The 15,571-nt window shown below is 47.5% G+C and overlaps 1 protein-coding gene across 1 annotated transcript in view; it reads left to right on the forward strand.

The window, feature by feature from the left end:
- sema7a (semaphorin 7A) overlaps window positions 1-15,571 on the forward strand; it is an 82,079-nt gene that overhangs the window by 22,718 nt on the left and 43,790 nt on the right. Inside the window, exons 4-6 of the mRNA XM_046352129.1 lie at window positions 6,060-6,155; window positions 12,430-12,532; window positions 15,300-15,410. Of these exons, the coding sequence (XP_046208085.1) occupies window positions 6,060-6,155; window positions 12,430-12,532; window positions 15,300-15,410 (310 nt within the window). The remainder of the gene's footprint in view (window positions 1-6,059; window positions 6,156-12,429; window positions 12,533-15,299; window positions 15,411-15,571) is intronic.

The raw sequence follows: 15,571 nt of genomic DNA on the forward strand, positions 1-15,571 counted from the left end.
TAACACCTGATAACGGACCTGATAACAGACCCGATAACGGACCTGATAACGGTAACACCTGATAACGGACCTGATAACGGACCTGATAACGGTAACACCTGATAACGGTAACACCTGATAACGGACCTGATAACGGACCTGATAACGGTAACACCTGATAACGGACCTGATAACGGTAACACCTGATAACGGTAACACCTGATAACGGTAACACCAGATAACGGTAACATCTGATAACGGACCTGATAACGGACCTGATAACGGTAACACCTGATAACGGTAACACCTGATAACGGACCTGATAACGGTAACCCCTGATAACGGTAACACCTGATAACGGACCTGATACCGGTAACACCTGATAATAGACCTGATAACGGACCTGATAACGGTAACACCTGATAACGGACCTGATACCGGACATGATAACGGTAACACCTGATAACGGATCTGATAACGGTAACACCTGATAACGGACCTGATAACGGTAACACCTGATAACGGACCTGATACCGGACATGATAACGGTAACACCTGATAACGGACCTGATACCGGACATGATAACGGTAACACCTGATAACGGTAACACCTGATAACGGACTTGATAACGGTAACACCTGATAACGGTAACACCTGATAACGGACCTGATAACGGTAACACCTGATAACGGACCTGATACCGGACATGATAACGGTAACACCTGATAACGGTAACACCTGATAACGGACTTGATAACGGACCTGATAACGGTAACACCTGATAACGGTAACACCTGATAACGGTAACACCTGATAACGGACTTGATAATGGTAACACCTGATAACGGACCTGATAACGGTAACACCTGATAACGGACCTGATAACGGTAACACCTGATAACGGACCTGATAACGGTAACACCTGATAACGGACTTGATAACGGTAACACCTGATAATGGTAACACCTGATAACGGTAACACCTGATAACGGACTTGATAACGGTAACACCTGATAACGGACCTGATAACGGTAACACCTGATAACGGACCTGATAACGGTAACACCTGATAACGGACCTGATAACGGTAACACCTGATAACGGACTTGATAACGGTAACACCTGATAACGGTAACACCTGATAACGGTAACACCTGATAACGGACCTGATAACGGTAACACCTGATAGTGGTAACACCTGATAGTGGTAACACCTGATAATGGTAACACCTGATAACGGTAACATCTGATAACGGACCTGATAATGGTAACACCTGATAATGGTAACACCTGATAACGGACCTGATAACGGTAACACCCGATAACGGTAACACCTGATAACGGACCTGATAACGGTAACACCTGATAATGGTAACACCTGATAATGGACCTGATAACGGTAACACCTGATAACGGTAACACCTGATAACGGTAACACCTGATAACGGACCTGATAACGGTAACACCTGATAACGGTAACACCTGATAACGGACCTGATAACGGTAACACCTGATAACGGTAACACCTGATAACGGACCTGATAACGGACCCGATAACGGTAACACCTGATAACGGTAACATCTGATAACGGACTTGATAACGGACCTGATAACGGTAACACCTGATAACGGTAACACCTGATAACGGACTTGATAACGGACCTGATAACGGACCTGATAACGGACCTGATAACGGTAACACCTGATAACGGTAACACCTGATAACGGTAACACTTGATAACGGACCTGATAATGGACCTGATAACGGACCTGATAACGGTAACATCTGATAACGGTAACACCTGGTAACGGTAACACCTGGTAACGGTAACACCTGATAACGGTAACTCCTGATAACGGTAACACCTGATAACGGACCTGATAACGGTAACACCTGATAACGGACCTGATACCGGTAACACCTGATAACGGACCTGATAACGGACTTGATAACGGACCTGATAACGGACCTGATACTGGTAACACCTGATAACGGACCTGATAACGGACTTGATAACGGACCTGATAACGGACCTGATAACGGTAACACCTGATAACGGTAACACCTGATAACGGACCTGATAACGGACTTGATAACGGTAACACCTGATAACAGTAACTCCTGATAACAGTAACACCTGATAACGGTAACACCTGATAACGGTAACATCTGATAACGGACCTGATAACGGTAACACCTGCTGCTACTAGGTCTACATCCACTCTGCTGCTACTAGGTCTACATCCACTCTGCTGCTACTAGGTCTACATCCACTCTGCTGCTACTAGGTCTACATCCACTCTGCTGCTACTAGGTCTACATCTACTCTGCAGCTACTAGGTCTACATCTACTCTACTGCTACTAGGTCTACATCCACTCTGCTGCTACTAGGTCTACATCTACTGCTGCTACTAGGTCTACATCTACTCTGCTGCTACTAGGTCTACATCCACTCTGCTGCTACTAGGTCTACATCCACTCTGCTGCTACTAGGTCTACATCCACTCTGCTGCTACTAGGTCTACATCCACTCTGCTGCTACTAGGTCTACATCTACTCTGCTGCTACTAGGTCTACATCCACTCTGCTGCTACTAGGTCTACATCCACTCTGCTGCTACTAGGTCTACATCTACTCTACTGCTACTAGGTCTACATCCACTCTGCAGCTACTAGGTCTACATCCACTCTGCTGCTACTAGGTCTACATCCACTCTGCTGCTACTAGGTCTACATCCACTCTGCAGCTACTAGGTCTACATCCACTCTGCTGCTACTAGGTCTCATATCCACTCTGCTGCTACTAGGTCTACATCCACTCTGCTGCTACTAGGTCTACACATCCAGGTCTCTGCTGCTGCTACTAGGTCTCACATCCACTCTGCTGCTACTAGGTCTACATCCACTCTGCTGCTACTAGGTCTACATCCACTCTGCTGCTACTAGGTCTCATATCCTGCTGCTGCTATCCACTTGGTACTACATCCACTCTACTGCTAGTAGGTCTACATCCACTCTGCTGCTACTAGGTCTACATCCACTCTGCTGCTACTAGGTCTACATCCACTCTGCTGCTACTAGGTCTACATCCACTCTGCTGCTACTAGGTCTACATCTACTCTGCAGCTACTAGGTCTACATCCACTCTACTGCTACTAGGTCTACATCCACTCTGCTGCTACTAGGTCTACATCCACTCTGCTGCTACTAGGTCTACATCTACTCTGCAGCTACTAGGTCTACATCCACTCTGCTGCTACTAGGTCTACATCTACTCTGCAGCTACTAGGTCTACATCCACTCTGCAGCTACTAGGTCTACATCCACTCTGCTGCTACTAGGTCTACATCCACTCTGCTGCTACTAGGTCTACATCCACTCTGCTGCTACTAGGTCTACATCCACTCTGCTGCTACTAGGTCTACATCCACTCTGCTGCTACTAGGTCTACATCCACTCTGCTGCTACTAGGTCTCATATCCACTCTGCTGCTACTAGGTCTACATCTACTCTGCTGCTACTAGGTCTACATCTACTCTGCTGCTACTAGGTAAGTCGCTCTGGATAAGAGCGTCTGCTAAATGACTTAAATGTAAATGTAAATGTCTACATCCACTCTGCTGCTACTAGGTCTCATATCCACTCTGCTGCTACTAGGTCTCACATTAACTCTGCTGCTACTAGGTCTACATCCACTCTGCTGCTACTAGATCTACATCCACTCTGCTGCTACTAGGTCTCACATTAACTCTGCAGCTACTAGATCTACATCCACTCTGCTGCTACTAGGTCTCACATTAACTCTGCAGCTACTAGGTCTACATCTACTCTGCTGCTACTAGGTCTACATCCACTCTGCTGCTACTAGGTCTACATCCACTCTGCAGCTACTAGGTCTACATCCACTCTGCTGCTACTAGGTCTCATATCCACTCTGCTGCTACTAGGTCTACATCCACTCTACTGCTACTAGGTCTACATCCACTCTGCTGCTACTAGGTCTACATCCACTCTGCTGCTACTAGGTCTACATCCACTCTGCTGCTACTAGGTCTACATCCACTCTGCTGCTACTAGGTCTACATCTACTCTGCAGCTACTAGGTCTACATCCACTCTACTGCTACTAGGTCTACATCCACTCTGCTGCTACTAGGTCTACATCCACTCTGCTGCTACTAGGTCTACATCTACTCTGCAGCTACTAGGTCTACATCCACTCTGCTGCTACTAGGTCTACATCTACTCTGCAGCTACTAGGTCTACATCCACTCTGCAGCTACTAGGTCTACATCCACTCTGCTGCTACTAGGTCTACATCCACTCTGCTGCTACTAGGTCTACATCCACTCTGCTGCTACTAGGTCTACATCCACTCTGCTGCTACTAGGTCTACATCCACTCTGCTGCTACTAGGTCTACATCCACTCTGCTGCTACTAGGTCTCATATCCACTCTGCTGCTACTAGGTCTACATCTACTCTGCTGCTACTAGGTCTACATCTACTCTGCTGCTACTAGGTAACGCTCTGGATAAGAGCGTCTGCTAAATGACTTAAATGTAAATGTAAATGTCTACATCCACTCTGCTGCTACTAGGTCTCATATCCACTCTGCTGCTACTAGGTCTCACATTAACTCTGCTGCTACTAGGTCTACATCCACTCTGCTGCTACTAGATCTACATCCACTCTGCTGCTACTAGGTCTCACATTAACTCTGCAGCTACTAGATCTACATCCACTCTGCTGCTACTAGGTCTCACATTAACTCTGCAGCTACTAGGTCTACATCTACTCTGCTGCTACTAGGTCTACATCCACTCTGCTGCTACTAGGTCTACATCCACTCTGCAGCTACTAGGTCTACATCCACTCTACTGCTACTAGGTCTACATCTACTCTACTGCTACTAGGTCTACATCCACTCTACTGCTACTAGGTCTACATCTACTCTACTGCTACTAGGTCTACATCCACTCTGCTGCTACTAGGTCTACATCTACTCTGCTGCTACTAGGTCTACATCCACTCTACTGCTACTAGGTCTACATCCACTCTACTGCTACTAGGTCTACATCTACTCTGCTGCTACTAGGTCTCACATCTACTCTGCTGCTACTAGGTCTACATCCACTCTGCTGCTACTAGGTCTACATCCACTCTGCTGCTACTAGGTCTACATCCACTCTACTGCTACTAGGTCTACATCCACTCTACTGCTACTAGGTCTACATCTACTCTGCTGCTACTAGGTCTCACATCTACTCTGCTGCTACTAGGTCTACATCCACTCTGCTGCTACTAGGTCTACATCCACTCTACTGCTACTAGGTCTACATCTACTCTGCTGCTACTAGGTCTCACATCTACTCTGCTGCTACTAGGTCTACATCCACTCTGCTGCTACTAGGTCTACATCCACTCTGCTGCTACTAGGTCTACATCCACTCTACTGCTACTAGGTCTACATCTACTCTACTGCTACTAGGTCTACATCTACTCTGCTGCTGCTAGGTCCTGCATCGGGATCCCTCTGTCAGAAGTATCCAGCTCTCTCCATCACATCCTCTCCTTGTTTGAATGGTTGGCCTGCTGTGATGATGGACACTTCAGGGTTTAATTTAGTGAATGGGTTTGGGTTTGCACTGGTAGTTTTGGCTTCCGTATTGTCTATCCTCGATGCTAGGTGCGCTATATCCAAGTCTAAGTTATCTTGGATTTCTTTGGCTTTTCTTTCAATCTCTCTTAAACTCGTCTGTTTTTCTAGGGCCACTTACACCCTGCCAACTTTATTGTTCATCTGTTTCCCAAAGCTTAAAGTCCCACTTTCTATTTAGTTGTTGATCAGGTTGAACTCATGCAGTAAGAGAGTCGATTTTCTCACTGGTGTTGGACCTTCAACGGTTGCTTTAGAATTTTTTTTGTAGCGATATACTGTGATTACAAACTTTTTTTGTTTTGATGTTTGACACTATACACAACACACGCTTTTATAAACAATTAGCTCTAACGTTCTGATTCTAACATTCTGATTCTAACGTTCTGATTCTAATGTTCTGATTCTAACCCTTTCCCAGGGTCCATGTAAGAATGTCATCACTGTTATCCAGAAGTTTCAGGACAGTCTGTTTGTCTGTGGGACCAATGGGAACAAGCCCCAGTGCTGGAAGCTGGTGAGGATTTGTTTATTTTATGCTTTCTTAGACAGTTGTAGAAACTGAGTAGTAGGAAGGTTGGAGATCAGGATTGAACCCTGTCTCCTGTGGGGAGACATATACAGTATGTGCTGACAGCCGAGAGTGTTAAGGAAAGTGGAAAAGCCGTCCACCCAGCAGTGCTTTCTCACTATAGTTCATAGTTAGTCCACCGAGCAGGGCTTTCTCACTATAGTTCATAGGCCGTCCTCCCAGCAGGGCTTTCTCACTATAGTTCATAGTTAGTCCACCCAGCAGGGCTTTCTCACTATAGTTCATAGTTAGTCCACCGAGCAGGGCTTTCTCACTATAGTTCATAGGTCGTCCTCCCAGCAGGGCTTTCTCACTATAGTTAATAGGTCGTCCTCCCAGCAGGGCTTTCTCACTATAGTTCATAGTTAGTCCACCGAGCAGGGCTTTCTCACTATAGTTCATAGGTCGTCCTCCCAGCAGGGCTTTCTCACTATAGTTCATAGGTCGTCCACCCAGCATGGTGATGATTGATTGCTATGTCATTTATGATAATTATTTACCTTAGCCTACTTGGTAAATATTTTCTTAACTCTTCTTGAACTGCACTGTTGGTTAAGGCCTTGTCAGCATTTCACATGTTGTATTCATCGTTTCACGGTAAAGTCTACACTTGTTGTATTCGGCACATGTGACAAATAAAGTTTGATTTGATATGTTCCATCATGTTTTCATGTCCCAAATGCCCCCCTATTCCCTATGAGCCCTGGTCAAAATTATAAAAATTAAAAAAGGCTACCTGCTGGCTACTAGTCCAACACTCTAACCACTAGGCTACCTGCTGGCTACTAGTCCAACACTCTAACCACTAGGCTACCTGCTGGTTACTAGTCCAACGCTCTAACCACTAGGCTACCTGCTGGCTACTAGTCCAACACTCTAACCACTAGGCTACCTGCCTCTAACCACTAGGCTACCTTCTGGCTACTAGTCCAACACTCTAACCACTAGGCTACCTGCTGGCTACTAGTCCAACACTCTAACCACTAGGCTGCCTGCTGGTTACTAGTCCAACGCTCTAACCACTAGGCTACCTGCTGTCTACTAATCTAACACTCTAACCACTAGGCTACCTGCAGGTTACTAGTCCAACACTCTAACCACTACGCTACCTGCTGTCTACTAATCTAACACTCTAACCACTAGGCTACCTGCAGGTTACTAGTCCAACACTCTAACCACTAGGCTACCTGCTGGCTACTAGTCCAACCACTAGGCTACCTGCTAGTCCAACACTCTAACCACTAGGCTACCTACTGGCTACTAGTCCAACACTCTAACCACTAGGCTACCTGCTGGCTACTAGTCCAACACTCTAACCACTAGGCTACCTGCTGGCTACTAGTCCAACACTCTAACCACTAGGCTACCTGCTGACTACTAGTCCAACACTCTAACCACTAGGCTACCTACTGGATACTAGTCCAACACTCTAACCACTAGGCTACCTGCTGGCTACTAGTCCAACACTCTAACCACTAGGCTACCTGCTGGCTACTAGTCCAACACTCTAACCACTAGCCAGCTGCTGGCTACTAGTCCAACACTCTAACCACTAGGCTACCTGCTGGCTACTAGTCCAACAATCTAACCACTAGGCTACCTGCTGGCTACCAGTCCAACACTTTAACCACTAGGCTACCTGCCTCTAACCACTAGGCTACTTGTTGGCTACTAGTCCAACACTCTAACCACTAGGCTACCTACTGGATACTAGTCCAACACTCTAACCACTAGGCTACCTGCTGGTTACTAGTCCAACACTCTAACCATTAGGCTACCTGCTGGCTACTAGTCCAACACTCTAACCACTAGGCTACCTGCTGGCTACTAGTCCAACACTCTAACCACTAGGCTACCTACTGGATACTAGTCCAACACTCTAACCACTAGGCTACCTGCTGGTTACTAGTCCAACACTCTAACCACTAGGCTACCTGCTGGCTACTAGTCCAACACTCTAACCACTAGGCTACCTGCTGGCTACTAGTCCAACACTCTAACCACTAGGCTACCTACTGGATACTAGTCCAACACTCTAACCACTAGGCTACCTGCTAGCTACTAGTCCAACACTCTAACCACTAGGCTACCTGCTGGCTACTAGTCCAACACTCTAACCACTAGGCTACCTGCTGGATACTGACCCAACGCTCTAACCACTAGGCTACCTGCTGGTTACTAGTCCAACACTCTAACCACTAGGCTACCTGCTGGTTACTAGTCCAACGCTCTAACTACTAGGCTACCTGCTGGTTACTAGTCCAACACTCTAACCACTAGGCTACCTGCTGGCTACTAGTCCAACACTAACCACTAGGCTACCTGCTGGTTACTAGTCCAACGCTCTAACCACTAGGCTACCTGCTGGCTACTAGTCCAACACTAACCACTAGGCTACCTGCTGGCTACTAGTCCAACACTAACCACTAGGCTACCTACTGGCTACTAGTCCAACACTAACCACTAGGCTACCTGCTGGCTACTAGTCCAACACTAACCACTAGGCTACCTACTGGCTACTAGTCCAACGCTCTAACCACTAGGCTACCTGCCTCTAACCACCAGGCTACCTGCTGGTTACTGACCCAACGCTCTAACCACTAGGCTACCTGCTGGCTACTAGTCCAACACTAACCACTAGGCTACCTGCTGGATACTAGTCCAACACTCTAACCACTAGGCTACCTGCTGGCTACTAGTCCAACACTAACCACTAGGCTACCTGCTGGCTACTAGTCCAACACTCTAACCACTAGGCTACCTGCTGGCTACTAGTCCAACGCTCTAACCACTAGGCTACCTGCTGGCTACTAGTCCAACACTAACCACTAGGCTACCTGCTGGATACTAGTCCAACACTCTAACCACTAGGCTACCTGCTGGCTACTAGTCCAACGCTCTAACCACTAGGCTACCTGCTGGCTACTAGTCCAACACTCTAACCACTAGGCTACCTGCTGGCTACTAGTCCAACACTCTAACCACTAGGCTACCTGCTGGCTACTAGTCCAACACTCTAACCACTAGGCTACCTGCTGGCTACTAGTCCAACACTCTAACCACTAGGCTACCTGCTGGCTACTAGTCCAACACTCTAACCACTAGGCTACCTGCTGGCTACTAGTCCAACACTCTAACCACTAGGCTACCTGCTGGCTACTAGTCCAACACTCTAACCACTAGGCTACCTGCTGGCTACTAGTCCAACACTCTAACCACAAGGCTACCTGCTGGCTACTAGTCCAACACTCTAACCACTAGGCTACCTACTGGCTACTAGTCCAACACTCTAACCACTAGGCTACCAGCACTAGGTCCACTAGGCTACCTGCTGGTTACTAGTCCAACACTCTAACCACTAGGCTACCTGCTGGTTACTAGTCCAGCACTCTAACCACTAGACTACCTGCTAGCTACTAGTCCAACACTCTAACCACTAGGCTACCTGCTGGCTACTAGTCCAGCACTCTAACCACTAGGCTACCTGCTAGCTACTAGTCCAACACTCTAACCACTAGGCTACCTGCTGGCTACTAGTCCAACACTAGGTCCACTAGGCTACCTACTGGCTACTAGTCCAGCACTAGGTCCACTAGACTACCTGCTGGTTACTAGTCCAACACTCTAACCACTAGGCTACCTGCTGGCTACTAGTCCAGCACTAGGTCCACTAGGCTACCTGCTGGCTACTAGTCCAACACTCTAACCACTAGGCTACCTGCTGGCTACTATTCCAACACTCTAACCACTAGGCTACCTGCTGGCTACTAGTCCAACACTCTAACCACTAGGCTACCTGCTGGCTACTAGTCCAACACTCTAACCACTAGGCTACCTGCTGGCTACTAGTCCAACACTCTAACCACTAGGCTACCTGCTGGTTACTAGTCCAACACTAGGTCCACTAGGCTACCTACTAGTCCAACACTCTAACCACTAGGCTACCTGCTAGTCCAACACTCTAACCACTAGGCTACCTACTAGTCCAACACTCTAACCACTAGGCTACCTGCTAGTCCAACACTCTAACCACTAGGCTACCTGCTAGTCCAGCACTCTAACCACTAGGCTACCTGCTGGCTACTAGTCCAGCACTCTAACCACTAGGATACCTGCTGGCTACTAGTCCAACACTCTAACCAATAGGCTACCTGCTGGCTACTAGTCCAACACTCTAACCACTAGGCTACCTGCTGGCTACTAGTCCAACACTCTAACCACTAGGCTACCTGCTGGCTACTAGTCCAACACTCTAACCACTAGGCTACCTGCTGGTTACTAGTCCAACACTAGGTCCACTAGGCTACCTACTAGTCCAACACTCTAACCACTAGGCTACCTGCTAGTCCAACACTCTAACCACTAGGCTACCTACTAATCCAACACTCTAACCACTAGGCTACCTGCTAGTCCAACACTCTAACCACTAGGCTACCTGCTAGTCCAACACTCTAACCACTAGGCTACCTGCTAGTCCAACACTCTAACCACTAGGCTACCTGCTGGCTACTAGTCCAACACTCTAACCACTAGGCTACCTGCTGGCTACTAGTCCAACACTCTAACCACTAGGCTACCTGCTGGCTACTAGTCCAACACTCTAACCACTAGGCTACCTGCTGGCTACTAGTCCAACACTCTAACCACTAGGCTACCTGCTGGCTACTAGTCCAACACTCTAACCACTAGGCTACCTGCTGGCTACTAGTCCAACACTCTAACCAATGTATGGATGTATGACAAGGCTACCTGCTGGCTACTAGTCCAACACTCTAACCACTAGGCTACCTACTGGCTACTAGTCCAACACTCTAACCACTAGGCTACCAGCACTAGGTCCACTAGGCTACCTGCTGGTTACTAGTCCAACACTCTAACCACTAGGCTACCTGCTGGTTACTAGTCCAGCACTCTAACCACTAGACTACCTGCTAGCTACTAGTCCAACACTCTAACCACTAGGCTACCTGCTGGCTACTAGTCCAGCACTCTAACCACTAGGCTACCTGCTAGCTACTAGTCCAACACTCTAACCACTAGGCTACCTGCTGGCTACTAGTCCAACACTAGGTCCACTAGGCTACCTACTGGCTACTAGTCCAGCACTAGGTCCACTAGACTACCTGCTGGTTACTAGTCCAACACTCTAACCACTAGGCTACCTGCTGGCTACTAGTCCAGCACTAGGTCCACTAGGCTACCTGCTGGCTACTAGTCCAACACTCTAACCACTAGGCTACCTGCTGGCTACTATTCCAACACTCTAACCACTAGGCTACCTGCTGGCTACTAGTCCAACACTCTAACCACTAGGCTACCTGCTGGCTACTAGTCCAACACTCTAACCACTAGGCTACCTGCTGGCTACTAGTCCAACACTCTAACCACTAGGCTACCTGCTGGTTACTAGTCCAACACTAGGTCCACTAGGCTACCTACTAGTCCAACACTCTAACCACTAGGCTACCTGCTAGTCCAACACTCTAACCACTAGGCTACCTACTAGTCCAACACTCTAACCACTAGGCTACCTGCTAGTCCAACACTCTAACCACTAGGCTACCTGCTAGTCCAGCACTCTAACCACTAGGCTACCTGCTGGCTACTAGTCCAGCACTCTAACCACTAGGATACCTGCTGGCTACTAGTCCAACACTCTAACCAATAGGCTACCTGCTGGCTACTAGTCCAACACTCTAACCACTAGGCTACCTGCTGGCTACTAGTCCAACACTCTAACCACTAGGCTACCTGCTGGCTACTAGTCCAACACTCTAACCACTAGGCTACCTGCTGGTTACTAGTCCAACACTAGGTCCACTAGGCTACCTACTAGTCCAACACTCTAACCACTAGGCTACCTGCTAGTCCAACACTCTAACCACTAGGCTACCTACTAATCCAACACTCTAACCACTAGGCTACCTGCTAGTCCAACACTCTAACCACTAGGCTACCTGCTAGTCCAACACTCTAACCACTAGGCTACCTGCTAGTCCAACACTCTAACCACTAGGCTACCTGCTGGCTACTAGTCCAACACTCTAACCACTAGGCTACCTGCTGGCTACTAGTCCAACACTCTAACCACTAGGCTACCTGCTGGCTACTAGTCCAACACTAGGTCCACTACATAGGGAATAGGGTGCCATTTGTGATTTGCCCACTGTGATCTTTGGTTCCTGTGTTGATGAGTGTTTTTCTTGTGTTTATGCCACAGTATTCTCAGTTGCCCAATCACACACTTGAGATTGTGGAGAGTTACGAAGGCACTGGACTCTCTCCTTACGTTTACTCCCAGAATGCACTCTCCCTCACTGTAGGTATGTTGAGGACATAGCTGTCGACTGTTGTCTTCCCTACAGTACAAACTTAACGTTCAGTGGTTCAGTGGCAGATAACACACTATATATACAAAGGTATGTGGACACCTCTTCAAATGAGTGGATTTAGCTATTTCAGCCACACCCGTTGTTGACAGGTTTATAAAATCAAGCACACAGCCATGCAATCTCCATAAGTAAACATTGGCAGTAGAATGGCCTTACTGAAGAGCTCAGTGACTTTCAACGTGGCACCGTCATAGGATCCCACTTTTCCAACAAGTCATTTCGTCACATTTCTTCCCTGCTGGAGCTGCCCCCCTGTCAACTGTAAGTGCTGTTATTGTGAAGTGGAAACGTCTAGGAGCAACAACGGCTCAGCTGCGAAGTGGTAGACCACACAAGCTCACAGAACGGGACCACTGAAGCGTGTAGCGTGTAAAAACCCTCCGTCCTCGGTTGCAACACTCACTACCGAGTTCCAAACTGCCTCTGGAAGCAACGTCAACACAATAATTGTTAGTCTGGAGCTTCATGAAATGGGTTTCCATGGCCGAGCAGCCGAACACAAGCCTAAGATCACCATGTGCAATGCTGGAGTGGTGTAAAGCTCGCCACCATTGGACTCTGGAGCAGTGGAAACGCGTTCTCTGGAGTAATGAATCACACTTCACCATCTGGCAGTCCAACGGATGAATCTGGGTTTGGCGGATGCCAGGAGAACGCTACCTTTCCCAATGCATAGTGCCAACTGTAAAGTTTGGTGGAGGAATAATGGTCTGCAGCTGTTTTTCATGGTTCGGGCCCCTTAGTTCCAGTGAAGGGAAATCTACAGCGTACAATGACCTTCTAGACAATTCTGTACTTTCCACTTTGTGGCAACAGTTTGGGGAAGTCCCTTTCCTGTTTCAGTATAACAATGCCCCCGAGCACAAAGCGAGGTCCATACAGAAATCGTTTGTCGAGGTCAGTGTGGACTTGCCTACACAGAGCCCTGACCTCAACCACATCAAACACCTTTGGGATGAATTGAAATGCTGACTGCGAGCCAGGCCAAACATCAGTGGTGCCCCGACCTCACTAATGCTGTTGTGGCTGAATAAAAGCAAGTCCCCTCAACAATGTTCCAACATCCAGTGGAAAGCCTTCCCAGAAGAGTGGAGGCTGTTGTAGCAGCAATGTTCCAACATCTAGTGGAAAGCCTTCCCAGAAGAGTGGAGGCTGTTGTAGCAGCAATGTTCCAACATCTAGTGGAAAGCCTTCCCAGAAGAGTGGAGGCTGTTATAGCAGCAATGTTCCAACATCTAGTGGAAAGCCTTCCCAGAAGAGTGGAGGCTGTTATAGCAGCAATGTTCCAACATCTAGTGGAAAGCCTTCCCAGAAGAGTGGAGGCTGTTATAGCAGCAATGTTCCAACATCTAGTGGAAAGCCTTCCCAGAAGAGTGGAGGCTGTTATAGCAGCAAAGGGAGGGACCAACTCCATATTGATGCCCATGATTTTGAATTGGAATGAGATGTTTGACGAGCAGGTGTCCACATACCTTTGGTCATGTAGTCCAAAGGTTGGTTAATCAGATCCGTTGGCGTTGAATACGTACGTTTTCATTATTGAATGTCTCTGTGTGTGTCTCTGTGTGTGTCTGTGTGTGTCTCTGTGTGTGTCTCTGTGTGTGTGTCTGTGAGTCTGTGTGTGTCTGTGTGTCTCTGTGTGTCTGTGTGTGTCTGTGTGTCTGTGTGTGTCTCTGTGTGTCTGTGTGTGTCTGTGTGTGTCTCTCTGTGTGTGTCTGTGAGTCTCTGTGTGTCTGTGTGTGTCTGTGTGTCTGTGTGTGTCTGTGAGTCTCTGTGTGTCTGTGTGTGTCTGTGAGTCTCTGTGTGTCTGTGTGTGTCTGTGTGTGTCTGTGTGTGTCTGTGTGTCTGTGTGTGTCTGTGTGTCTCTGTGTGTCTGTGTGTGTCTGTGTGTCTCTGTGTGTCTGTGTGTCTGTGTGTGTCTGTGAGTCTCTGTGTGTCTGTGTGTGTCTGTGTGTGTCTGTGTGTCTCTGTGTGTCTGTGTGTGTCTGTGTGTCTCTGTGTGTCTGTGTGTGTCTCTGTGTGTCTGTGTGTGTCTGTGTGTGTCTGTGTGTCTCTCTGTGTGTGTCTGTGAGTCTCTGTGTGTCTGTGTGTCTCTGTGTGTCTGTGTGTCTGTGTGTGTCTCTGTGTGTCTCTGTGTGTCTGTGTGTGTCTGTGTGAGTCTCTGTGTGTCTGTGTGTGTCTGTGAGTCTCTGTGTGTCTGTGTGTGTCTGTGTGTGTCTGTGTGTCTGTGTGTCTCTGTGTGTCTGTGTGTGTCTGTGTGTGTCTGTGTGTCTGTGTGTGTCTGTGTGTCTCTGTGTGTCTGTGTGTGTCTGTGTGTCTCTGTGTGTCTGTGTGTGTCTGTGAGTCTCTGTGTGTCTGTGTGTGTCTGTGTGTCTGTGTGTCTCTGTGTGTCTGTGTGTGTCTGTGTGTCTCTGTGTGTCTGTGTGTGTCTCTGTGTGTCTGTGTGTGTCTGTGTGTCTCTCTGTGTGTGTCTGTGAGTCTCTGTGTGTCTGTGTGTGTCTCTCTGTGTGTGTCTGTGTGTCTCTGTGAGTCTCTGTGTGTGTCTGTGTGTCTGTGTGTGTCTCTGTGTGTGACATAAGATCATACCTAATCAAGTCCAGTAGAAATACCTTATAAAATGTCTATATTGTTTACTAGGATGCAATGAATTATTGAATGTCTCTGCTTCCTTGCTGTAACGTGGGTTCTGTTCTTTTAGAGGGGGACCTATATGCTGTAGCTCCTTTATACAGCGATGGGAGCTCATTACAGTTCAGAAGGAAAGCTGGCAGCAGAACCAATGTATGGATGTATGACAAGTGGGTGACCGGTATGTAAAGAGAGATAATGTATTAATGTGATACTGTATTAATGTGATACTGTATTGATGTGATACTGTATTGATGTGATACTGTATTGACGTGATGGTGTATTAATATGTAATGAATTGATGTGATAAAATGTGTTAATGTGATAATGTATTAATGTGAT

Source organism: Oncorhynchus gorbuscha, linkage group LG06, assembly GCF_021184085.1.
Source record: "Oncorhynchus gorbuscha isolate QuinsamMale2020 ecotype Even-year linkage group LG06, OgorEven_v1.0, whole genome shotgun sequence".
Lineage (NCBI taxonomy): Eukaryota > Metazoa > Chordata > Actinopteri > Salmoniformes > Salmonidae > Oncorhynchus > Oncorhynchus gorbuscha.